General features: G+C 32.9%; 2 protein-coding genes and 1 pseudogene across 2 annotated transcripts; 1 reads left to right on the top strand and 2 right to left on the bottom strand.

Moving 5' to 3' along the window:
- Positions 1-1,169: 1,169 nt before the first annotated feature.
- On the top strand, positions 1,170-1,886 carry LOC107853707 (cysteine proteinase inhibitor 5). The gene has a single exon (XM_016698682.2). The coding sequence runs from the start codon at positions 1,294-1,296 to the stop codon at positions 1,666-1,668; it is 375 nt and encodes a 124-aa protein (XP_016554168.2). The 5' UTR covers positions 1,170-1,293; the 3' UTR covers positions 1,669-1,886.
- A 3,482-nt stretch (positions 1,887-5,368) lies between these two features.
- LOC107853708 lies at positions 5,369-9,543 on the bottom strand (annotated as a pseudogene).
- Positions 9,544-11,096: 1,553 nt separating this feature from the next.
- Positions 11,097-16,383, bottom strand: LOC107853709 (rho GDP-dissociation inhibitor 1). The gene is made up of 5 exons (XM_016698684.2): positions 15,682-16,383; positions 14,361-14,427; positions 12,797-13,015; positions 12,555-12,679; positions 11,097-11,397 (listed from the first exon to the last, which is right to left on the bottom strand). Exons 1-5 carry the CDS (start codon positions 15,889-15,891, stop codon positions 11,320-11,322), a joined length of 699 nt encoding a protein of 232 aa, XP_016554170.2. The 5' UTR covers positions 15,892-16,383; the 3' UTR covers positions 11,097-11,319.
- Between the last annotated feature and the right edge of the window lie 10,459 nt (positions 16,384-26,842).

The following is a 26,842-nucleotide window of genomic DNA, read 5'->3' as shown; positions in this document are numbered from 1 at the left end:
ACCTACTTTCCTTTTTAATTCGTTTAAAAAATAATGACCCCTTTTTTTTTTGGCAATACTTTAATTTCAACTTTTCACATGGCATGTTTAGGATCACAAGATTAAACGGCATTTTGGTACATTTAACACAATTTTAATTTAAAGTCACAAGATTCAAAAGTTTTTTTTATTTTCTTAAACTTTGTGCCAAGTTAAAGTAAGTTATTTTTTTTAAAACGAAAGTAGTATATGAACTTGTATAAAGTTGAATAAATATACGCGCATATCCAATGAGATATAATGCATGCAAAATTCGAATTGTCACATAAACATCACGCAATTAAACTCGTGTTTAACAAAATTTCTCACCAATTAATTTAAATTATACGAATAAACTTTTCTATAACAAAAGTGAAATAAATGAATTAAATTTTTAAAGATAATAATATAAATGAGTCTAGTTATAACTAGCAGTGTACATAGGTCGGATTGATTGATTTTTATTAAAAAACAAACAAATCAATCATGTCGGTTTATTAAAATTATAAACTAAATTAAACCAACACAAAATTGATTTTTTCGATTTAGGTTTTAGTCAGTTTTTTTGGATTTTTTAATTTTTTTTTATAATCTTTAATTTTTACAATTATATTGTGATAGAAGAGTAGATCAAATATATTTTCACTCATGTGCTAATGAAAAATCATAATTATGAAAAAAATAAGGAGAGGAAAACTCTCTTGAAACTAAAAAGTGAGATGGAGAGTGAAAATTTTATGTTTTAAGTTTATATTGAATTTTCAATCATTTAATTAGCAATTAATTGGCAAATATTACAACTTAAAGACCCAAATCTAAATATATTTCTACATTACTTTCAAATTATTAAAAATTACTAAAAATATTTAAAAAGTAGATTATAATTAATATTTTATGTATAAAAAAGCTCAAATATTATATATATATATATATATATATGTCTATTTGATTCGCGTTCTTTAATTTTTTTTTTTTTTGTTAACACCAAATCAAATAAAAAATGATCAATTTTTTTTTTCTAACGCCAAATCAATCAAACCAAACTATAATTTTTTTTTTTTTTTTGGTTTAATTTGGTTCGTCAGATCGGTTTGATAACTTATTTGTGTTATAATAAATAACATAAATAAGTCATATAGGTCGGTCGGTGACATATATATATATATTTTTTTCTTTTAGTTTATGTACACCCACTATTCCCAGAATTACGTTTTTCTTCTTCTACATTAAATTCCCTAACCCCCTCACACGCTCAACACACCAAAAAAAAAAAAAATGGCTCTCAAATTCACCTTTATCCTCGCCGGAACTCTCCTCACCGCCGCCTTCCTCCTCCCTACCTCCGCCGCACTCAGCGGCAAAAAAGGCGGCGGTTTACTCGGTGGTTGGAGTCCAATAACCAACACGAAAGACCGTCAAATAATCTCCATCGGAAAATTCGCCGTAGATGAGTACAACAAAGAGACCAAATCGAAATTAACCTTTAAAAAAGTAGTTAAAGGTGAAACACAAGTGGTCGCCGGAACGAATTATCGATTGGTAATTGTTGCTGCGAAAGATGGAGGTTATAGAAGCGGTAAGTATTTAGCTGTTGTTTGGGAGAAGCCATGGGAGAATTACAGGAATCTCACTTCCTTCAAAAAATTATAATTATAACGAAATTATATATAAAATTTACGTACTTTCTAGATTGCATTTCACTAAGAATAATATGTTTTATTGATTTTTTTTTTTTTTTAAGTATGGATGTTTGTGTATTTTGTTATTGTTATGTTTTTAATTTGTAGTTTTTGGAGTGTTGGATTAACAATAAAGTTTATTCTTGTATGAGTAACAAGATACGGGATAAATCGGTTAATATTTTGTATACATAATTAACTCTCGATATATTCAACGAATATAATTTTTTCCTTTATAAGAATAATATATAATTAATTTTCGATACATTATTTTTAATTTTGAGATACATAATGCATTCGATAAAGATATATTTTTTTCTTTTTTTTCTTTGTAAAGGTATGTAATTAATTTTTAATATTTTTTTCTTAAGTCTGGGTTTGTATACATAATTTTAGATACATTCAACGAACATATATTATTAGTTGAGATATTTTATAACTACTTTGTAAGGAAAAGGCGAATCTAATTAATATGTAAAAATATAATAAAAAAAGATAATTCTCAGCAGCGATCGATCCTAGGGTGATGGAAACAAGCAATTTAAGGGTTCATTTTTCACGACATCAAGTATTTTTTTTATGGATTTTTATTTATAATATTTTTTTATTTATTTTATTTTTTAATATATTTATCGGATCTGCTATAGTGAGTGGGGTTTTCAAAAGTTTTCATCCAACACAAGAGTGAATTTATGTAAATATGATAAGTTAAAGGCATATGTTTGTGTTACGTTTTCATAAGTTAATTATGTGTTTGAGTTCGTAGAAGCGATCACTAATTGTAGGCTGTTTGGTAATCATAGAATCTGTGTGAATGCAAGATGTTTTAACGCAATAAATAATCGTAGGTTTTATGTCACATTGCTTAATATGTGGCTCCCTATTCTGTATGGACGCGAGATGTTTTTTTGATAAAATTAAATTAAATAATTATGTTAAACTTACAAAAACAACAAATTCAGTATATTATCATATCGTGGGGTCTGGGAGGGTAGAGTGTACATAGTTCATATCACTATCTCTAAAGAAGTAGAAAAAAAAAATACATAAAACATGTTAAAATAACATAAGTATTATATCCATAAAAAATATTAAACACTATCAAACAAGGACATCAAAGTCCTCCTACCTACTAGCTATGATTCAATCACACACCTTAGCGCTATATTCTATACTGTTTTTCCTCCATACCTTTCTATTCTGGGTTATGTCTTCAGTTAGCTGTAACTGCTTCATGTCACGTTTAATCACTTTTCTTTAATATTTCTTACCCCCGCTTGAAACCGACCTGGTCGATCTTTCACACCTACGAATCGAGGCATCCGTGCCTCTCTTCATCACATGGTCAAACTATCTCAACCTAATTTCCCGCAATTTATTTCCACCAACACCACTCCCACCTTCTTCTAAATACTCTCATTTCTAATCCTGTCAGCCCTTGTAAAACCACACATCCAACGCAGCATTCTCATTTCTGCCACCTTCAACTTTTGGATATGAAAAATTTTAATCGGTTAACATTCCACTTCATATAATATAGCCGTCCGGATTGTAACTCCATAAAATCTGCCTTTCAGCTTGAGGCATCTTTTTATCACATAAAAATTTTCGAAATGAGTCCATTTTATCCAACCTGCCCCAATACGGTGAGAGATATCCTTATTTATCTCTCCATTCCCCTGAATCGTAGACCCATGATACTTAAAACTATTCCTCTTGCAAATCGCCTGGGAATCCAACTTCACTACCACCTCCTCCTCCTACCTCGAGTCACTAAACTTGCATTTCAAGCACTCAGTCTTAGTCCTACTCAATCGAAAATTTTTAGACTCCAGGATTTATCGTCAAACCTCTAGCTTATCATTAACACCTTGTCGCGACTTATCAATCAAAACTACATCATCCGCAAAAAGCATACACCAAGGCACCTCGCCTTGTATGCTCCTTGTCAACATATTCATCACCATGGTAAAAAGAAACGGACTAAGAGTCGATTCCTGGTGCATGTCCTTAATCGTCCCCTGATACATGTCCTTAATCGCTTTGATGTACACCACAAGTTGGATTATAACTCGCATTTTCATCTATTTCAGATCAATCTTTTCAGGTCAAATAATTTTAGGAGGCAATAGCTCTTTTTATTAGCTGGGGTCATTTTAATTCGTTCAAGATCAATTTAAACTGTTAATTTCACATCTTTTTAATGATAAAGACCTATTTATTTTAATTCTTTTAAATTTAATTTGACTCCTCACTTTAGCACCTCTATAATGATGAGATCTGGGCACGTGAAGAGCTGACCATAGTCACGTGACTTCGTACATTTGACCCGTGATGGACGTTTGTATAAGTTTCCAAGTCAAACCTTCATATGGATTGCTTCTCTATATGGCTAAATAAATAAGTATATAGTATAATTATCTTGTTTGAGATAACTATCAAAACTAAAATAAAATGGCACAACTTTAATTTATCAAAGTCATAATTAAGTAAAAGAGTGTGCAAATCGTGTATAAAATAAAAGATTAATAGGTAGTTGAGTTTTATCTTGCTTGGTTAATTTTTATTGCTGATAGTGTTCAGGGAAGGGTGATGCGGATAAAAATGACGAGGCTCAGTTAAGCAATGCGAGCGCATCATTAAAATGAACCACAATTTGAAAGAAAGAAAGAAAGACTGAATAATGAGTCCAATCGGTAAGATAGAGTTGAAAAGGCCACAACAACTATATAATCAGTAAAGACAATATATATAAGTAGTGGTTTAAATTAAAAACCAAAATCACAGCTGCTGTAAAACTGACCCGCAAAAACACAGAGACTGCAATAGCAAAACAAACCAGAGAAAAAGAAGAAAAATCAAAAATATAAATTACGTAATAATATTTCAACATCTAATTCATGTTCTTCTAAAGAAGAAGTCGTAGTAGTAGCGGTTCGTAAGAGTGGAGAAGAAGTCGCAGCAGTGGACTTCAAAGTTAATCTTAGAAAATCATATCAGTAGTAGTTCCAGCAGTAGACTTTTTTTTAAATTTAAAATTGACCCTAAATGTAAAATCAACATATATTATTAGTTGAGATATTTTATAACTACTTTGTAAGGCAAAGGCGAATCTAATTAGTACGTAAAAATATAATAAAAAAGATAATTCTCAGCAGCGATCGATCCCAGGGTGATGGAAACAAGAAATTTAAGGGTTCATTTTTCATGACATCAAGTATTTTTTTTATGGATTTTCATTTATAATATTTTTTTATTTATTTTATTTTTTAATATATTTATTGGATCTGCGATAGCGAGTGGGGTTTTCAAAAGTTTTCATTCAAAAGTTTTCATTCAAGAGTGTGAGTTTATGTAAATATGATAAGTTAAAAGGAATATGTTTACGTTACGTTTTCATAAGTTAATTATGTGTTTGAGTTCGTAGAAGCGATCACTAATTGTAGGCTGTTTGGTAATCATAGAATCTGTGAATGCAAGATGTTTTAACGCAATAAATAATCGTAGGTTTTATGTCACATTGCTTAATATGTGGCCTCCCTATTCTGTATGAACGCGAGATGTTTTTTATAAAATTAAATTAAATAATTATGTTAAACTTACAAAAACAACAAATTCAGTATATTCTCATATCGTGGGGTTTGGAGAGGGTAGAGTGTACACAGTTCATATCACTGCCTCTAAAGAAGTAGAAAAAAAAATACATGGAATATGATAAAATAACATAAGTATGACATCCATAAAAAATATTAAACAATGTCAAACAAGGACACCAAAGTCCTCCTACCTACTGGCTACGACTCAATCACACATCTCTAATGTTTTTCCTCCATACCTTTCTATTCTGGGTCATGTCCTCAGTCAGCTGTAACTGTTTCATGTCACGTTTAATCACTTTCCTCCAATATTTCTTACCCCGCTTGAAGCCGTCGGAGGCTGATCTCTCAAGCCTCTAAGCTCAGCATGCAAGGTCTTAAGAAGCCATGGCATAAACTCAGCAGGATCAGACTGCGCAAAATGTTTTTCAATTGATTCCATAACAGCCTGCAAGAACAAATGTGGATTCACCTGCAGAAATAGAGAGTCATTAAGATACGAAACCATGAACAAAACATGGGCGATAATGCAAGGTGAGTACGTACCTATTCCTTGAAGTTCCTTGCATGCCAAATCTTTCGCGTGAGCTCTCCAAATCGATGAACCAGAAGAGATCTAGTATGTTGATAGTTTTCGGGTATTAAAAAGAAGTTTCTAAGAGGAGTTACTCTCATCAAAGACTGAATTGTCACATTAACAAAATCTGTCTTCCCATTGTTATTTAGCCCAACCTAACATAACCAGTACAACAAGTTAAAATCACACACACACATCAATCATAAGAGAAACAACAGATATATGGAGTATAAGCAAGTCGAAAAAACCATTCCTGGAAGATAATCAGATCCATCAAGTGCCCTAGACCATTGCCTGTTTTCGTCGAGCTGTTTAACTTGATCCAGCGTAAATCTACAACATAATATCAAGCAAACAGTTAATCTTTGGCACGAGTTAACCAAATCGAGCAAGGTTAGAAACTCGTCAAGATGCCAAATACTACTATGACTAACATACCCAGTGTATTCCCACAAAGTAGGGTCTGGAGTGGGTAAAGTGTAGGCAGTCCATACCACTACCTCAAATGAAGTAGAGAGGCTGTTTCCGATAGACCCCCGACTCATGATAGATAACAGTATAAAGGAAACAAGACACCCACAAGGTAATACTATAAACTATCTATTCAAAATCATATACATCACCGAAACACCACGAACAAGAAAACTCCAGGTGCAGATACAAACCAAGCACTCATCCCTACTATCACGGCCGAACTCCTACCCACTAACTATCTACCCTAATACGAGTCCTCCACACATTCCTATAAAGGGTCATGTCCTCCGTAAGCTGTAACTGCTCTATATCATGCCTAATCACCTCCCTCCAATATTTCTTCAGCCTACCTCTACCCCGCATAAAACCATCCATAGCTAGCCTTCTCACACCTCGTAAAGATGTCAAATGTAGTATTTTAATGCAGAAGTACTTCAGCATATGGATTGTGGGATCGAAAAGAATCTTTGTGATTACTTATAAGAAATTGACAATACACACGTTTTCAGAATACATGATCAAGTTCTTAGAAACTTTAATATTTGACAACGCGGAAGCTAGTACCAGAAAGAGGGTGGAGAGAAGGAGCGATGACAGCGTTGTAAACAGAAGTCATATCAAACCTTGGATTCAGAATGCGGGGAATGTCATCGAGCGATGAGTTTTAACTTCATATCCATCAGGAAGGCAATAAACTTTCTCAGTCTCCACATTGATAAATACGTTGTGTCCTGCTTTACGACTCTGTGTATAAGCATGTGTATTTTTACCCTTTCCTTGATAGTACTTCCCACAAATCAAACATACATAGACAAATACATTTACGCCAGAGACCAAGCATTTTTTCTCAAAGTTGAAATCTAAAACCTGCAATGATAAACGAAACCGAAAGGAACAAACACAAAGTATTACTCAATCATCACCACGTCAACACAAAAAATTTACTAATATCACCAGATCAATAGCAATGAAATTGCCTGTCTATTGACTGTATCAAGAAAAGGACAGTCCCTTCTTACTTCAACTGTACGATTTTACTTTCCTTGGCAGACATTTCTGTCATGATCTTCATCAGAAGGCTGCTCCGCGATCTTCTGCCTCTTTCCACCTGCCTCCTCATCTACAATACGATTTTCTATCTCTCTCTTTTCGGTCATTATGTTCAAACAACGAGTACTCACTGCATATAACAGATCGGTTATCAGTAAATGCTATCTCTATCACCAATTCATCGCTAAAATTGGAAAGAACTAGAACTAAACCAAATGAGAAAATTTAAAAACTAGCACTGCGTACATCAATTTAACATCACTAGCAGTCATTTAAGAACTATCTCCGTGTTGCACACAAAGAACCGTCTAGTGATCAATGAAGTGAACCAGGGTTCAAATCTCGACAAAGACCGAAAACACTACAAGGTTTCTACACGATTATTTAAGCATTGGTGGCAAAATTACCCAGTACGTGTCTTGGTAGCGAGAGCAAGTACTTTTACTAGTCAGGTTGTACAGATTTTAGATGCTACTACTAGTGTGCCTATAACTACTGCTTCTAGTACGTCTGTAGTGGCTTTGCAGGTGTTATCTCGAACTTTACAACAACAACACACCCAGTGAAATCCCACGAGTGAGATTTGAGGAGGGTGGAGTGTATGCAGACCTTACCACTACCTCGTGGAGGTAGAGAGGCTGTTTCCGAAAGACCCTCAGCTCAAGTGCAGCAAATCCAGGTACAAAGAAGAAGGAAAAAATGAAGAACAAGAACAACAACAATATGACGGCTAGTACAACAACAAACACCAACAAGCCTAGACCTTAGAAAAGCAAGACAACGCTCCTACCCGACAGACCTTCTACCCTAATACGCGTCCTCCACACCTTCCTATCTAAGGTCATGTCCTCGGTAACCTGAAGTTGCCATGTCCTTAATTCGAACTTTGAAATCTGCAAAAATTCACTACTTGTGACAGTCAATAAGCATCAACCTAGTCCATCTATCTATGACATGCTCCAGAACCATATATATTAATAATGTTTCACTTCCAACAAATACAATATACTCTTCATTGTTTATATCATAAGTTTCGATTTATTGCAAGTTTAATGACGTGACGCATGAGGCAGAGATGGAAATGAAGATGCATGCCCTATTTATACCCATGAAAGGAAATTTCAAGTATCTTGGGCCAATTGATGATGATGTCGCACAACGCATTAGAGCGGAGTCAATGAAGTGGAGGCTCACATCCAAATGTGAAATAAGGGGTCGTTTGGTTGGAAAACAAGTTATCCCAGATTAGCTATCCCACCCTCAAGGAGGGATAGAAAAACACTACGATCCCGGGATGAGTTATCCCATGCATTTTGTCCCAACCAAACATGAGATATGCTCCTCTTCTAAATTAATCCCGGGATTAGTTATCCATATCCCTCCTATCAAACGACCCCTAAGAACGTATCACCGGGGCTTAAAAAAGGTATGGGGCACAGTGTTGGCTAGTCAAGAACGCTCACGTTCAAATCATGAATGTAGTGGAGATAACATGCTCAGATGAATGTATCGGCATACTACGACTACTAGCACGGAAAACAAAACAAAGCACTCCTACCTACTATAGCATGGACGTAAGGATCCTTCCTATTAACCTTCTACCCTAATTCACATTCTACACCTTTCTATCTCTCGAGCTGTATCCCAGGTAAGCTGTAACTGCTCCATGTCATGGATAAGGCAATGTAGGAGTAGCCGGCGCGAACAAGACAAGGCAAGTAATGCTGAAATGTTCAAACATGACATGACACAACTTTAACTTCAGCTTATCGAGGACATAAAAGGTATATATAAGAACAATAAAAGTGCATGTTTCATGCAAATAACAACACATACATTAACCTGTAAAAACTATAGAACACCAACTAGAATATACACAAAATATACACAATTCGTAATATTGCATTAAAAATAAAAAGAAAAAATTTACGATTTTTGAAACTTACAATTTTATGAATTGATTTTACAGCAAATTGCAATCAATCAAGAACTGGCCGCCGTGAATGAAATATTACAAAACAATATTGATATAATTGGAGAATCCTATTTATATATGAAGGGAAAAAATTGTTTTCCTAAAATATTTATGTTGATTTTTATGGAAAGAATAGTTATTATGAACTAGAAGTAGTAATAATTTTTTTCTCAAAGAAACTTTTTTAAAAATTTTTTTGGAGGAGATTTAATTATATAAGGAATGGATATTCACTATTAATAATACATACTAACGTATTTGATAGGATAAATAATAAATAATTTTAAACTATTTTTATAATTTAATAATCACATATAGAAGTTTATTTAAAAAAAAAAGAAAAAAGAAACATAAAAGGTTAATAATGTAAGTATAAAATAAATGTTTAAAAGAATTAATTGACCTATAAGGCAGAAAAAGAGGGGGGGGGGGGGGGGGGTTTAATTTTTAAAATAAAATAGAGGGCTGTAAATAATTTTCATCTTATTCGGTTGTCAAGAAGAGTTATACGCTTTAACTTGACATAGGTGCGTCTCGCGAACATTTGGGCTCTCCAAAAATATTGTCATGCCTAGGGGTGGGCATTCGATATTCGGTTCAGTATTTTCAAAGTTCGAATTCGGTAATTTGATAATCGGTATTTGAGAGTAGATACCACATATCATATTTTTAAACATCGATTCAATAATTCAGTAATCGGTAAATTAAACTTCAATTCGGTACGGTATTTGGTAATACCATATTAAAGTTGGAGATGTGCAAACTACGTTTAAACTTCAAAGAGTATATTTAATACAAACCCTATTTAATATTATTTTTTCGTGTGTTTTACGAATATATTACTAAGGTCCAAGAGATTCTTTGGGATGACCATCTATTATCTCTTGGGTTAGTTAGACACATCGTATTATATGCATACACACGGTCGTTTGGTAGAGTGTATTGAAATATTAATGCATACATTAGTTTAATGTGTATTAATAGTAACTTGTTTGGTATACCTTTTTACCCTATGTATAACTAATGCAAGCATTAGTTATACACTCTATTGTGTATTGAGGTGTATATTACTAATACCTCAAAATCTATGGCATTAGTAATGCAATGGATCTAATGCATGTATTAACATGCTTAAAGACCCTATTACCCCTCAAAAAAATTTCCGCATCCTTTTCCAATATATATATCGAGGGTATTATGTAAAAAAAAAAAAAAATTTAGAAATTATGTAATTCATGTTTTTTTTAATACATCGAACCAAATACTGCATAAGAAAAATTCAAGCATAACTAATGCAAGCATAACTAACACAAGCATTACTAATACAAGCATTACTAATACACTATATTTTGCATTATTCTTATACACTCTACCAAACGAGAGAGAGAATAATTCGGTATTCGGTAAATACCGAATACCAAATGTTATTAATATCTTATACCAAACTCAATCCCGAATATCGAACTGTTGAAAGTTTACCCCCAAATACCATATCAAACACCAAATTACCGAATACCAATTACCAACTTTTTTGGTTCAGTTCGGTAATTCAGTTTTCGGTATTTTATGCCCAGCCCTAATAGTCGCACCCGTATCAAATCCTTCAAAATTGCACTAGTTTTGGAGGATCCGACTCGACATTTTTGAAAAGTCCGAGCAACATAGGTTGGAAGGTAAGTATAAGGATGGAAAACCATTTTTGGATAGTCAAGTTTCTGGACATTCAATGCAAAAAGCTCAACTTTTATTCAATGATAGTACTCAACTGGTAAGAACCTAACTGCTAAAGTTAACTCCTCAACATCAATGAATAATCTCAATTGCAGCAAAATACTGTATAGTTCTTCCTCCTCTTTCCTCTCTTTCTCAAAAAACTATCGAACAAGACGGACAAAAATTATGAAGAATGAAAACAAGAATAGTCGTGGTTGTTGAAGCAACGTCTTTGTTTTATGTCGCCAGCCACTCTTTCTTGATATCGAATGTGTAGTTGATCTCCAAATAGCACTTGTTATCGTCGTCAAGGAACTGAAACGAGAAAAGTGGGGAGAGTTAATTAATGCACGCGTAGAACAACCTCTAGACTGATGTCTGTCAGATGCACAATCTTAACATAAAAAAAGGGCAGGCCGGTGCACTAAAGCTACACCTATGCGCGGTGTCTGGGGAAGGAACCCACCACAAGGGTGTATTGTACACAGCCTTACCTTGCATTTCTGCCAGAGGCTGTTTCCAAGGCTTGAACCCGTGACCTCCTGGTCACATAGCAGCAACTTCACCGGTTACTCCAAGGCTCCCCTTCATGCACAAGCTTAACACGATATATCATATTTGGAGAGCTATAAACTGTAAACGCGGACGTTGTATGTTGAGAGATTAGATTTACTTATGTTGTCTAAGAAATCTCAGAGATGCATAGGTTGTTACAGAGGTTTGTTGTGTGATAGTTGCTTGTTGGAGGCCTAATACGCATAACTACCATCGTAGACGGTGGTTGTGAAGTTAAGATGTTGTTTAGGTGTTTCGGTTTTTGTTGGTTAATGGTAATATTTACAGTTGTTAGCACGAACAACCACTTGAAAGTATCTAAAATGCCTTCAACTTCAGGCTATGTTGTTCGGACTCTTCAAGGTATGTCTCATTGGGCGTGTGTCGGTTCCTGAGATACTGCATTTTTTGAGGATCCAATATATATAGGTGAGGCAGCACTTTTGGAGAGTCCCGGCAATATAGGCTTCAGGTGCATGCTCGGATCCAAATGTGGTGTATGAACCAGCCTAATAAATCTGTTTATTGGCATTATCATATTGTGGCTCGACTAGATGAAAGGAAACGAAACTGGTACAACTGATTCCCCGATATGGGATAAAGTGAAGGCTTTAACTTACACGATTTTAACTTGTTGCATCAAGTAACTTGCCTCTTTTCGAAGTTACTAATTCCAGTTTTTATGGATTGTCAGTGTCAATCTGAGAAGTTAAATTCTACCGTTAAGAGGACCATATGCAAAATACTTAAAGTCTCGGTCGGTCCATAGTATTGAAGCACATAATATTCACCGAAAGTAAATAAGCGATAATCCTCCTGATTGTCCAGTAACTAAGGTCATCGACAATAGCAGAAGATTTTCGATTCTGATATGTAAAGTATGAGGGCCAAGTCAAATAGTAAACGAAGAAAATCACCTTTGTCCTTGCCGAGTAAGATCCTCTTGCAAACATGCCAGAAGGGGTAGTATCCTCCGGCATTTCATGTGTATAAGGCTCCGATTGAGGACTGAAGGCCCCAATCATTTGTTTCGAGCTGTCCACTGAAATAACATTCGTGAAAAAAGAAAAGACATTTGATAAGAAACATCATAAACACACGTCTTTCCTCAAAACGGCACCATTCACATGAGATAGTGACAGCAAAGTATAGCTAGTACCTTTGATACCAGTTTTCCATACTGTGTTCGTGTATTTGAGCCCCGTCACTATATTGTTGAGGACTTCAAATGAGAATTTTAAGCTGTATTTGCTTCCTTCTTTTAGTGTAAACCATGGGCTCTCGGGTTTCCCGTCCTCAGGGATCGGGAGAACAATAGCAGGTCTACCAGGGGACTTGATTTCAAGGCTCAAGATCTTCACGTCTGGATCCAGGGATTCTACAATTTCAACGCAAGTGCAACAAATGTCAGAATTTTCTGTCGAAATGCTTCTTACATGAAGGCTCATCAAGATTTTAGTAATCTTAAAATGTCACGGTAAGTCCTCAGGTGTCATTAAAGAAAATTGCGTGAATTTTGATATAGATATAGTGAATTTCGACAATTTCTGCACCACATATGCAATTGACAGCTACTAAGAAGAAGCAGTTCAGATCACTTCCAAAATGCTGTATCAGGACTTACGACGGAAAAAAAGAGAGAATAACAAGAATGCATCCGAAATGCAAAGAGAACGCGTCTTTCCCTTTCTAGCACCTCTTTATTTTCAACTTTCCACGAAATGTTTAAGACCACAAGATTAAAGAACATTTACATTTTGGTACATTCTACATATCTTTAGTTTAAGACCACAAGATTCCAAAGTCTTCATTACTTTCTTAAACTTCGTGCAAGTCAAAACCAGACAAACAAATTGAAATGGAGGAAGTAATTTATTTCTCGCGACTAAAAACTCGGACAATATAGTTTTGGAACATACCAAGTAGGCAAATCTTATTCTCTACACAGAATATTATCAAGATGGAAATCCTCAATTCAAATAAAACCTGTTCTTAAGGTCCTAACCAAAGCATTTAGCAAATGATTAGTCAAACTACAAATGTTCCAACGGAACAGAATCCAGGAAATCATTTTACTTTCTTATTACATGTGCATATACGTTGATGAAATAGGTGAAGACAATACCTTGCGTTAAGGCCAAGTAAGAACTAGCAGACATTTCACAAGACGGATTTTAATTTGGAGCTATCGCTCCTGGAAAAACAAATTAGGAACGCGACAAATATGAAGTCCACATAATTTGTCCTTTTTATGACATTCCAAAGTGCAAACGAATAAATCAACTATCACCCAATAACAAAAATTTTCAGGTCGGCTATACCGATCACCTGCATTTGTTTCACTCTATTCAGATCCATTTCAGTCTCACACTAAACATATTCCAAAATGAAATCAACCAAGAGAATTTAAACGATTATACGTTTATCATGCCTTATATGCTAAACCGTGAATGAAGGGAAACGAAGAGGACCATTACTAGAAGGTAAAATCCCAAGATCACATTTCTATTTTCCATACATATGAAAATCCCATATCATGCAGTATGTTATGTTAAGCCTCCAGTCCACATCATAAACAAGAAAAGCACAAGATCTCAAATTTCACATGCTAGTTCATGAGGAAATAGTCGTAATCTCTATATATGGATTAGTTTTTGCTATTATAGCTAATTCCACAAAGTTCATTCCCCGTAGCAAATCTTGAAATAAAAACGAATGGTTACCTCCAACAGAATTGATATCCACACTTCCAAGAAGCTGCTCCTTCCACCTTCTCAAACTCTCATCATCCTAAAAGTTCCAAAAGAATTGGAAAACATAACCACAGATTAACACAAAAAGAAAAAGAAAAACATTTGGAAAGATAGAAAGATGCAATCTTTACAACAATCCAACAAATTGGGGTTGCCTAAATTGAATCCTCACTTCTTGATTTAACCTCATTTCATATCATCATCATACTTTTGGTTGTTCCTTAAATTTTCTCGTATCATATCGTTAAATCCATCATTACGTAACGACAAAAAGTCTCATTTTGTGTAACGTTAGATTTCATGTAACAACCATTAAGCTAATTCCATATCGTCATTGTACTACACATGGATTGTGTTCATTAAAACAATATTATACGATAGGATACAACACAATATGATACATTATGAAACAATACGTAGCAATCATTAAGTTCATTTCATATCGTCATCATTCTCATTAAAACAATACTACACGACACGATACAACATAATACGATACATTATGAAACAATACGTAACAACCACTAAGCTCATTCCATATCGTCATCATACTCATTAAAACAATAGTATACATTACTATACGATACATTATGAAACAATACGGAACAACCATTGAGTTCATTTCATGTAGTCATCATACTCATTAAAACAATACTATACAATACGGTACAACACAATAAGATACATTATGAAACAATACGTAAGAACCATTAAGTTCATTTCATATCGTCATCATACTCATTAAAGCAATACTATATTATATGATACAACACAACATGATACATTATGAAACAATACGTAAGAACCATTAAGTTCATTTCATATCGTCATCATACTCATTAAAGCAATACTATATTATATGATACAACACAACATTATACATTATGAAACAATACGTAACAACCATTAAGTTCATTTCATATCGCCATCATACTCATAAAAAAAATACTATATTATACGATACATTATGAAACAATATGTAACAACTATTAAGCTCATTCCATATCGGCATCATACTCATCAAAACAATACTATACTATACAATACGATACATTCTGAAACACAAACATTAAGCTCATTTCATATTGTCATCATACTTATTAAAACAATACTATACGATACATTATGAAACAATACGTAACTCATTACATAATGGCATCATACTCATTAAAACAATACTATACGATACAACACAATAAAACATGCATACTACTAAACACCATCATACTACTAAACATGCAATCTTTAAATAGGTACCAAAAAATGTGGATTTCAAAAAACAAAAAATCACCTTATCTTTCTCAAATGTTTCTTTGAGAGTGAATTGTGGACCCAACTCAATCGTATTATTAGTTTCATCTTCTTCCTCATCCTCAGTAGTATAAAGGGAACTCTCACTCATTTGCCTACTAACATTTTTCTCATAATGCTCATGTTCAACCTCTGAATCAGATTCAACAACTGGTGTTGCAATTCCCTTTTTACCCTCCTCAGAATCCATAGCTGCTATCAACCAAAAAAAAGAATTTTTTTTTTTTTTTGGAATTTCAAGAAAACCCCACCAGCCAAAAATTCCAAAAAAAGGTCAATTCTTGAAAAGAAAAAAACAACAAAAAATCAAGAGACTCAAACAAGAATCTCTTTTTATTGAAAAACAAGAAAATGGGGTCATAGAAAAATAACCAAAATGGTTTTTAGGATGAGTGGAAAATGAAGAGAAAAAAAATTCAAGAAAACAAATACCCAAAAAAGATAATGGAGAAACAAGAAAAAGACAAGAAGGGAAAAAACAAAAAGGTGAAAGAATGTGTGAGAGAGAAAAATATGGAGAAAGTATTGGGGGTAAATGTGGTGATCCGAAAAATATGAGGGTTAAAGTGAAGAAAATGAGGAGAAATAATAAAGGAGAATTGAATGGTGGTGAGTTAGTGAAGGGATTTTAATATAAAATTGTGTGGTGAGATAGTTTAGGATTTGGTGGATGATAGAAACATCCCCTTGACTTCTTCATGTTGAAGAATTAAAATGCTATGTAGTATAATAAAATATTGAGCGGAGGATGTATCGAAAATAGTCTCTTTATGAACTGTTAACAATTAATTGGTGGTCTTAAATTTTTAAGAAAAAATAATTTTTTTTATAAAGTCTATATTTTAAATCCTAAGATGCAAAGTTGTAAATATTATAGTCAATTTCTTCTAATATTTTTTTGATTAATATAACTAATACATTTAATCTTTCTTAAAATATACTTTAAATACATTAAAATTCTTCTATAATTTTTTACTTTTATATAAGAATTTTTTTTTTTTATACAAATAATAGTTAATAATCTTTTAATAAAAATCTATAATCTATTATTGTTAGAAAAAATGAGGCCCCTCAAATTTGGGGGCCTTTGGGGCTAAAGGGGTTGAGCTGGCATTGCAATTACCCTCCCCAGATCAGACCGCATTTGGTGAGAATATACTGGATATATTATTATTGTTGTTGTTGTATAATAAAATAAGGTAATTTGAGAGTTTTGACGTAATTAATAAAGTTGTTGTGGCGCCTAAGAGGTTAAGGAGTTGAGTCGTGAAAATGACTTATTGCAAATATGTAAGGTAAATTGTGTGTAATAGATCTTTATGGTCGATCGTTTTTTGAACTGTATGCATAACGGAAGTTAAGAGTATTGGATTGTCTTTTTTTTTTAATAATAAGCTAATACGTTGGGAAATATACGAAATAAATATGATAAATACTTGATATCATGAGCTGATCTCGATTCATTTATTTATGGGTGGTAGCTCAGGAGTGAATGCTAGCATGGGTCGATTCCACTTTGCGTATTTATGAGCATAGTATCTCACAAATTAAAACATCTAGCATGAGTGATCTTTTTTTACCACTTATCAATTGGTTATTTGTATCACGACTTATAAAGTTTATAAAGCAAAAAAAGAGTAAAGTTAATAAAAAAAGATGTAGATGCACATTAATTAACCATGATATTAGTGTTAAAGAATTGTGTCAAAAAATTATGCATCTATCGACATAGCGTGAACACCAAATACAGTTATCGTAATAACTTATAAGTTAAACACCAACTTATAGAGTCCGGAGTCTAAAAGGCAAATTTTTTTTAGTTAAAATTTCAAAAGGTCACCTCAATACTGAAAAATTCCAAAAGGGACAAGGTAAACACATGTCTATTACAAAGTTGACACCGTTAGTTCAAATATTAAAATATAAGATAAAATTGTGAGTTTACTTTACCTTATAAGGTAAACTATGTCCCTTACCTTACAAGGTAAACTGTGTCTCTTACCTTACAAGGTAAACCGTGTTCCTTACCTTATTAATTTTCTTTTATATACCGCCCATTTCATTCATTTTTTCACTTCTCTAGTTTCATCTATATTAGATGTGTTTATTTTTGCTCAAAGTCTACTTTCTCAATAAACTTGCACTTTAGGTATACTACTTTAATCACTTTTTTATTTAATAATTTTTCAATGCCTAACAAATAAGTATGCAGTATAATATTATTAATCATTTTTGTAGCTTACTAATTTGTCAAATATTGTTGTTATCATATCAACTTATTAAGCCTAAACCTACATTAAGTTAGTATTGTCATGCATGTGTAAAAAGTTTGTCCTTTAGTTGTATGCTCAGAACTAATTTTAATCTTCTTTCTGTATAGATATGGAATATCAACACTTTGTGCATCCAGGACCATCACAGTATGACGTATATGCCACGCAAAATAAGCATCGGTCTGAGTCCATTTGGAAAGACACATTAAAAGGAGAAAAGGCATGTTTGATAGTGCAGCGTGATGATAATGATTTTTGGCAACATGTTAGAAATCATTTATTTCATCCTCGTCTTCTTAATTATTTTAATATTTGTGGTTTTAGAGGTGTTATAGATGTTGGATTCGTTCCCTGAGATTTTTCCCTTATTACTGTACTTGTTGAAAGGTGGTGACCAGAAACGCATACCTTTCACCTGAGAATGGGTGAAGCGACTATAACCTTACAAAATATGGAACTCATGTTTGAAATGGTCGTAGATGGAACTCCCATTCTTCATCCAGATGTTGCTCAGATGTTGCCTATTAATAGACAACAAATGTTTGCCGAATTAACAGGATGGATACCTGACCTACACTTTTTTCAAGGAAATAGAATTTTTTTAATAAGATTAGAGAAATATATGGAAAATCTAAATGAAATCAAAATGATCCTCCTTATATTTATCCGGATTACAAGTATGCTCAATCATTTTTCCCGCCTTCCACATACCACTAGAAATTGCTCTAAAGTGTATCATCCATTCACACCCCGATAAATGTTTCTTGCAAATAACCTTTCAATTGTCTCTTTTAGATCGATCACAAAGAAATTTTGTACCCTTGATTAGATTATACTTTCTCACAACCGATTTCATTTGCTTTTTGTTATTGAATAACATACCTAAATGCAGATACAAAATATATATTAATAATAATATCGAATGACTAAAACTTTTACTTTACTAGTTTATGTATTAAAATACCAACCTGACTTAATATGTTCAGGATTATTTTGATTCCAAAGTGGAGTTGAAAAACAATTTCATTGACCATTCACCTCAACTCTTCTAGACTTTCTTCAGTACGATCCAAATATGGAATTGCTATGGAAGAATGATTGTCAGTATGGACACCAACTGATGTAGACTCTCCATTAACATTTTCATCATTATTATCATCATCATCATCACTAGAAGATTGATCATCATCTGACGATTCATATTGGGAAGGTTCATCATTATCCAACTCCCCTTGTACGTTGTCATTGTTGTTCACAATTTATGTGAGTTGAGTGAGCGTAAATCCACAATCATTAAATCTGCAAAATGGATAAATCATCTCATTAATTATAAGAAAAAAAACTACTTAATTAAATAAAATGGATTGTTCATTACCTATCAATTGCCTCCACCGAAGAAGAATATTGTGGACCACTTGAATTAACATTTTCCAAATTCATAGTCGCATTGCCAGTTCCTCCCATATCAAAATTATTCACAAGTCCGGGTGAATTTCGATAATGTGTTTCAAACTCACCATCAAATTGTTGTTCCACTGCCATTCTTGAAGAATCAATATTCAAATTCAAAGAATTTTGACCTACTCGCACATCAAACTCACTGTCCGTGGGTTGTTCAACAATAGGAGAATGTTCCACACACGCATACATATCAAACGTTTGTAAATTAAGGCGATTACCAAAAATTTCAATGGTGTGAAGAAATAAAGATAAAGAATCATCATTCCAAATAGGCATTCACCAAATATTGATTGCCCGTTGGACGTAAAATAATTCGGATATAGTCCAGAAATAACCACATCATCTTCCGGATTAGTAATGCCCATTTTACTCCTAAACAACCTTTTCAAACGATCATATTTGAGAGATAAAGGAAATAATTGAACCACTATAGAACGCCGACTATATCGCACCGAATCTCCATCATGCAAAACTTCACCATCCCAATGTAAATTTACTCTTACCTTATCCATTTTAGTAAGAAATGAACAACGTTCAACAAATTTTTTAGTTATGAAGTTTAACAACTTCTTTGAGTTGATGCAAGAAATAAGCCTCAACTCACACTCTCTTTATATAGCATCGAAAAGTTGTTACAAGGTAAACATAGGATCCTACATTACAAGGTTAATGACTCCATTTACCTTGTAGCTTTGCAGACACTTTGATATAGATAATAGATAATGTAAACTCACTATTTTACCATATAAGGTAAACTCACCATTTTACCTTATAAGGTTAACTCATCATTTTACCTTATAAGGTTAACTCACCATTTTACCTTATAAGGTAAACTCACCATTTTACCTTATAAGGTAAACTCACCACTTTACCTTATAAGGTAAACTCACCATTTTACCTTACATTCTAACATTTGAACTGGTGGTGTTAACTTTGTAATAGACAAGGTAAACACCTGTGTTTACCTTGTCCTTTTAGAATTTTTCAGTATTAGGGTGTCCTTTTAGAATGTTGACTAAAAAAACTTGTCTTTTAGGCTCCAGACTCTCAACTTATAGGCTTAGTCAAAACACCTTCAAAAGTTTGACTAGATAAATATTTTTAGCAAAAGTGTTATGAACAAATTGTCCCACATTGGAAAAATAGAAAAATGCTAAGGGTTTATAGGCCAAATGGGTTCTCCCACCTATCAGGCTAGTCTTTTGGGTTGGGCTCTCCCGTTTGGTTTATAACATTGGTGCTTTCATTGAGAGTCTCACGCGTTGGGCCGTGACTCGGAGTGGTGGCCTACGCGCTAGGAGTGGTGGCCAAAACCCAAGAGGGGTGCCAGCCGTGACCAACAAGGATCGATCCACGTGTGGGGAGCCGCGCGTTGGGCCGTGACTCATAGTGGTGGCCTGTGTGCTAGTAGTGGTGGTCTGGACCCAAGAGGGGTGTCAGCCGTGACCAACGAGGATCGATCTACGCGTGGAGCCACAACTTGGATTGGTGGCCTGGACCTAAGAGGGGTGTCAGCTGTGACCAACTGAGCTCAGCCGTGACCAATGAGGTCGTTGGTTTTCAAGCGAAGACGATTGTTATGAACCAATTGTCCCACATTAGAAAAATAGATAAATGTTAAGGGGTTTATAGGCCAAATGGGTTCTCCCACCTATCAGACAAGTCTTTTGGGTTGGGCTCTCCCGTTTGATTTATAACAAAATGCTTTTCAATGTTTTTATCTTACACGTTTTAATATGTGTAATGTACCAAAATCACTTTTCAACCTCGTAGTCTTAGATGTATCATGTAAAATGCTATAAATGAAGATTCACAAAATATAAATGATAAAATAATTATAAAAGAAAAGAGAATTTTTAAGCTCGATTAATTTGAATTTGCATCAAAAAATGTCATTCTAAGACATAAAATATTTTCTATTAAAGATAATTTTATACTAAAAATTGAAACTCGAAACCTCTAATTAACCTCGACTTCCTATTGGCTAAATTGGTTACCATGATTTTCCTGACAATTGCTTTAATTTTTAGAACAAGTTAATTCTTAAAATATAATTCTTGGTCTTAAATTTCAATATTTGAATGTTAGATATGTTGGTTTGAGGTGTTTTTCAAGTTTAAATATTAGATATCATTTACAAATCATTAACTAATTTTAAATTGATGTTTAGGTCCAAATGAAACTTCTATGAACTTTTTTTGGAAAAAATACTCTTTTTTACTTTTTATCTCATATATTATCTAAAAGGGACATCAATTAATAAGTATTTAAATGAAGTGGAAGAAAAGTTTATGTTAAGAGAATACATTTGAAAGTTTAAGTTATACTAATTGAGTGTGAACTTTTACTTAAACAATAAGATAGTGTGTGAGTATAAATAGAGAGAGAGACAGTATTTGCAATATTAATCATTTATATTTCAAATTAAAAAAAATGTGAAATGTTATTTTGCAGATTATAAGAGTGTGCGCTTTACGACGTAGGAAAAATGTTATGAATAATTGGATAATACGTGAAACTCTTGCCAATTAAGCATAATTTATGGTCAATTTAACACAACGCATCTGATAAATAATAACTATGAAGTTGTCCGTTCGTCATTCCTAGAGCTTGCAGTCATGATCTTCGCTTTTTAGATATGGTAACTTTACTTGTATAGGGTGAAAGTAGAGAAAAGATATCTTTTCCCCTTGAACTTTAGCATTTAAACTTAACTTCCATTTATTTACCCCCTTAACAACTTTCAAGTGAATTAAATTCACCCTCAAAATCAAAATCTCACTCTCACACAGAGAGTGCAATACACACGCGTCACGTTATTGCCAAATTAGTGTCATGTCATTGCCATGTAAGAAATTATAATTTTTTTAAAAAAATAAAAATCCTACCCACGTACTTTTTACATATTTTTTAAAAAAAGAATAAATATATTTATACTATTTATATATATATATAAAATATATATATATATTTAAAAAAGTATATTTTTTTTATATATGTATTTTTTTATAAAATTATATATTTTATATAAATAAAATAGACCCCACACCCTTCGTTCTTTTTCTTTACAACCCCTACCCCGCTTCGTTCTTTTTTTTCTCCTTTTTCTCCCTGGCAACGCACATCGCACACATGCTGCACACATAAAATCGGAGAAAAGAGATTAAGCGAGCAGAAATCGGAGGGAGAGAGAGAAGAAACAGTGAGACGAGAAAGAGGAGAATTGGAGGGAGAAAGAGAGAAGAAACAGTGAGACGAGAGAGGAAAATTGGAGGGGGAGAGAAAGAAGAAATAGTGAGAAATGAGAGAGAGAGAGAGATGGGTTGCGTTGAGTTTTTCGATGAGCAAATCCTCGCCGGATTTCATCACGCAGATCAAAAATTAACTACACCAGTTGGAGATAGGCATAATCGATCGAAATCCGTTAGCATCGACCTCATTTCGGTTCGTTCTCCGGCCAAGTTCGACGGAATTTACAAAAGCAACTCCACATCAACTGGAACTGACTGTTTATGGTCTGATTCCGGTGATATTCAACGGGAGCGGGTGAAACAAGGTCGGGTTATGCGAGAATCTAATCTGTCAGTTTGCTATTTCTTAGTATCGAGTTGATTTTGTTTGTGGTTGAGGTTTTGTCGTTCGAGGCATTCCGGTCGAAGAAGATGAAGTTCATGCCCTTTCTTGATTTTATATATATATATATATATATATATAATAAAGTGGGTCCTTTTTAAAACAAAAAATCACTCGCTCCTTTTTTTTTGCCACGTCAGCTTTAGGGGTGAATTTAATTTACTTGAATGTTGTTAAGGGGGTAAATAAACGGAAGTTAAGTTTAAGTGCTAAAGTAAATTTGGAGAACAAGTTCAAGGGGGAAAAAGATGTCTTTTCTCGTGAAAGTATTTTTTGTAGATCATAAGAGCATGAGATACTTGACGACACATGCATAAGGAGTTAAACCTTCGCCAGGAAGGCGCACATCTACTATTGGTGGAAATGTATGAAGAGGGATGTCATTGAGTATGTGGCTAAATGTTTATTGTGCCTACAATTGAGCAACATCATATAACGTTCGCCTATGAGGTAGAATTTGCGCTCAATTAGCCCACAATTCACTGTCTATGTCCTTTTTAGTAACTCTGGTGTGTGAACCAGCTTACACACCTCGACTAATTCCAGCCCAATGCAAACAACCCAATGCATGTAGCCCACTAAGCTTCTTAAATCCAAAATCACCAGCCCAATACAACATAATCAAAATCAAAATTTACACATTTAATAATTATTCAAATTATCTCAAATTATCGCTATTTTTGAAATTCTACCGGACTTCACAAAGTATTCAACTATGGTCCATTAAGGTTCCCAAATTCAAACTATCATCGCAATACAAACAACAAATCGTCTTTCTCTTCTACTCCATCTCCTTTCTACCTATTCGAAATTCCAATCACAAAAATCGATTAGAAAAAATAAGAGAGGCAAAAATGGCGAAGATTTCAAATGATAATAATATAGTATTTTTAAAAACTAAATATCAAAATTATCACACTGAAGTTGTCCAATACTGTACTACTATATCATACCAATGCCCACCCCCAAATACAACAACTCTCTTTGTATTTGTTATTATCTATATCTATAATCTATAATCTATATTTATATCTATATATATATTTATATCTATAATCTATAATCTATATCTATAATCTATAATATATTAAAAGTGTGAACATCATTAGAAAAGTGATTTGAACTTTTTACCCTTCATTAAAAGTCTCTACTTTAAACAAAATCGTCTTTTCACTATGTTTATAATAATAAAATACAAACATTAAACAAAAAATTACAAGAAAAATTCAATCCAGATTTGATTTGGATTTGGGAGTTAAGATCGTGCTTATATATGCTTTTGTTTAAATTCCTTGTATAACTAAAGTTTACCAAAATTAAATAAAACAATGTTTAACACCTCTAAGTTAATTTGACTTTTACCTTATATAAATTAGAATTCTATTTAAAGAGTAATATTTTGGGTCAGACATAAAAAACATGTGCCTTTTCTACTTGTATATATATTTTTCTCTTAATTGATGATTTTGATTCAAGTTTTTCTTCTTGCATTTATTATTATCATCCAATTTCTCTTTCAGTTTATTTTCTCTTTTGATAGCACAATTACAACTTACCTTCAGCATCAACTGTAAGACTCTCTTAAACTAATTTCGTATAATTGATCCTATGAAACGTATATACATATATGTCCATTGAAAATAGTGTTTGGTTTGTCATATAGCCAAATTAGAGATAAAAGAGCGGAGAGGTTTTTTTTTTATAATTATATTATCATAAAATTTATTTGAATAGAAATATGACAGAATCAGGTAACAAAATTATACTAAATGACTCATGCATAAAGTCCTTTATATATTAGTAAGACTAGCAGTTTTTTTATTAAGAGTCATAATTGATCTATGCATCGAATTGAATATTAAAGTTTTTAAAGTTTTGTATTGTTCTTACTAACTTATTTTTAGTGAGTTATAATTTATTTCGGTTAGTAAATTCTATTTAATTCTCTTGTGTTGTTAACTAGAAAATATTTACTTTAATTTTTTCCTTAATGATGAACAAACGTCTTCTGTCAAAGTACACAATTTCTTTGGTCATTATTTGATTAACTTTTTGAAGTTAAAGATTATTGTATGGAGTAGATACGAAATTTATATATAATCACATGAAAACATCTATATATCAAGTTCATTTGTTTAATCTGTCATTTAGTTAGATTTGAAATTGTAAAATTTTATTGTGTTAACTCTTACATGTTGATAGTTTGTACGGCATGATATTATCGTTGATGGTGAGCATATAGATGAAGAGGAACAAGGAGAAAGGAGTGTTTGATACCTCTATTTAAAAATGAGTTTGATGCATTGTGAGATCATTTCTATTTTTATTCTTATTCTTCCTTTTTTTTCTGATCATCTTCGCAATTTTCCTTCAAGTTATCAAATTATTTCAACTAATTCGTTGACTAAAGATAATAACAGAAAAGACATTTTGATGAATACAACTAAGCAAAATAATCTGGATCATAATAAATCTTTTGTAGGCGTGACTTGCGAGCTATCAATCTAAAAGAGTCTTTTGGATGTTAAAGTTCTTTCATGTTTATTTCTCTTATATGATTCATTTGAATTGAACTTTTAAAAGTATATATAAATTTAAAGATTATCTTTTATTAATGGTTATTAGGGACATGTCGAACAAGAATATATTAAATCATGTAATTGTAATAGCTTCATTTTAGAAGTCACAATTATGACTTTAAAAACTTTATAATGTAACTATATTAGTTGCTTTAATTGTGTTTAAAGCTAAAACTCAATATGTCAATGGTTCTCCTCTTTTAATAATTTCTTGTGTATTTTCTTTAATTAAAATATTTTGATCGAAAAATTTGGCATGATATACACGTGGAAAACACGTACACTAAACTAGTATAACTAATACGAGCAAGCAAATTACTACTAATATATAGTAACTTAAAACAAAACGAATTTCAGACTCTCTCTCCCTTAGTGTAATTAGTCCTCAAACTATCGCTATTTCTGAAGGGCAAACAGTATAAATCTCAACAATTTGGAGCTTAATTATAGAAAATTTTTATATTTTTCATAATTATCGAAAATCTTAATTTTGAATCTGTCGAGATACATAATTAGTTCTCAATACATCCAACAACAATACATTTTTTCTTTTCTAATTCTAAATATACATAAATTTTTTTGCTTCCGATACATCAAGAAATATATATAATTAATTAAAATTTTTGTAATTACTTTGAAAGGGTAGAGATTTGTGTAAATATGATAAGTTAAGGTGTCTGTTTATGTTATTTTTCCGATATACACCTTAACTTACCATATTTACACAAATTCCCACCCTTACAGAATACAACAACAACAACAACAAACCCAATTTATTCCCACATAGTGGGGTCTGGAGAGAGTAGAGTGTACGCAGTCTATACCACTACCTCTAGAGAGGTAGAGAGGTTCTTTCTGATAAACCCTCGGGCTCAAGATAAAAAGGCAGTAACCCACCCTTACAGAATAATTACAAAAATTTTGACTAATTATGTATCGTTGTTGGATGTATTGAGAGCTAATTATGTATCTCGACAGACTCAAAATTAAAATTTTCAGTAATTATGAAAAATATCGATATTTTCTGTAATTAAGCTCGAAATTGTCGAGATTTATGTTGTTCGGCCGTCAAAAATTTAAGACCACCCCAAGTTGGTCATTCTTGCAAATCTTATTGGGCCTCACTATACATCCTATTATGGCCCATTAAGGTTCCTAAACCCAATTCTTAAGCCCAATACAAAATAACCAAAAT

The sequence above is a fragment of the Capsicum annuum genome, chromosome 5 (assembly GCF_002878395.1).
Source record: "Capsicum annuum cultivar UCD-10X-F1 chromosome 5, UCD10Xv1.1, whole genome shotgun sequence".
Classification (NCBI taxonomy): Eukaryota; Viridiplantae; Streptophyta; class Magnoliopsida; order Solanales; family Solanaceae; genus Capsicum; species Capsicum annuum.
This window is presented reverse-complemented; position numbering and strand designations above follow the sequence as displayed.

Coding starts and splice junctions, on each gene's coding strand:
- LOC107853707 (XM_016698682.2), top strand. CDS start 1,294: ATGGCTCTCAAATTCACCTTTATCCTCGCCGGAACTCTCCTCACCGCC.
- LOC107853709 (XM_016698684.2), bottom strand. CDS start 15,891: ATGGATTCTGAGGAGGGTAAAAAGGGAATTGCAACACCAGTTGTTGAA. Junction 12,680..12,796: donor ATGGAAAACTGGTATCAAAG/GTACTAGCTATA, acceptor ATGTTATTTCAG/TGGACAGCTCGAAACAAATG. Junction 11,398..12,554: donor CTTACTCGGCAAGGACAAAG/GTGATTTTCTTC, acceptor TTCTCGTTTCAG/TTCCTTGACGACGATAACAA.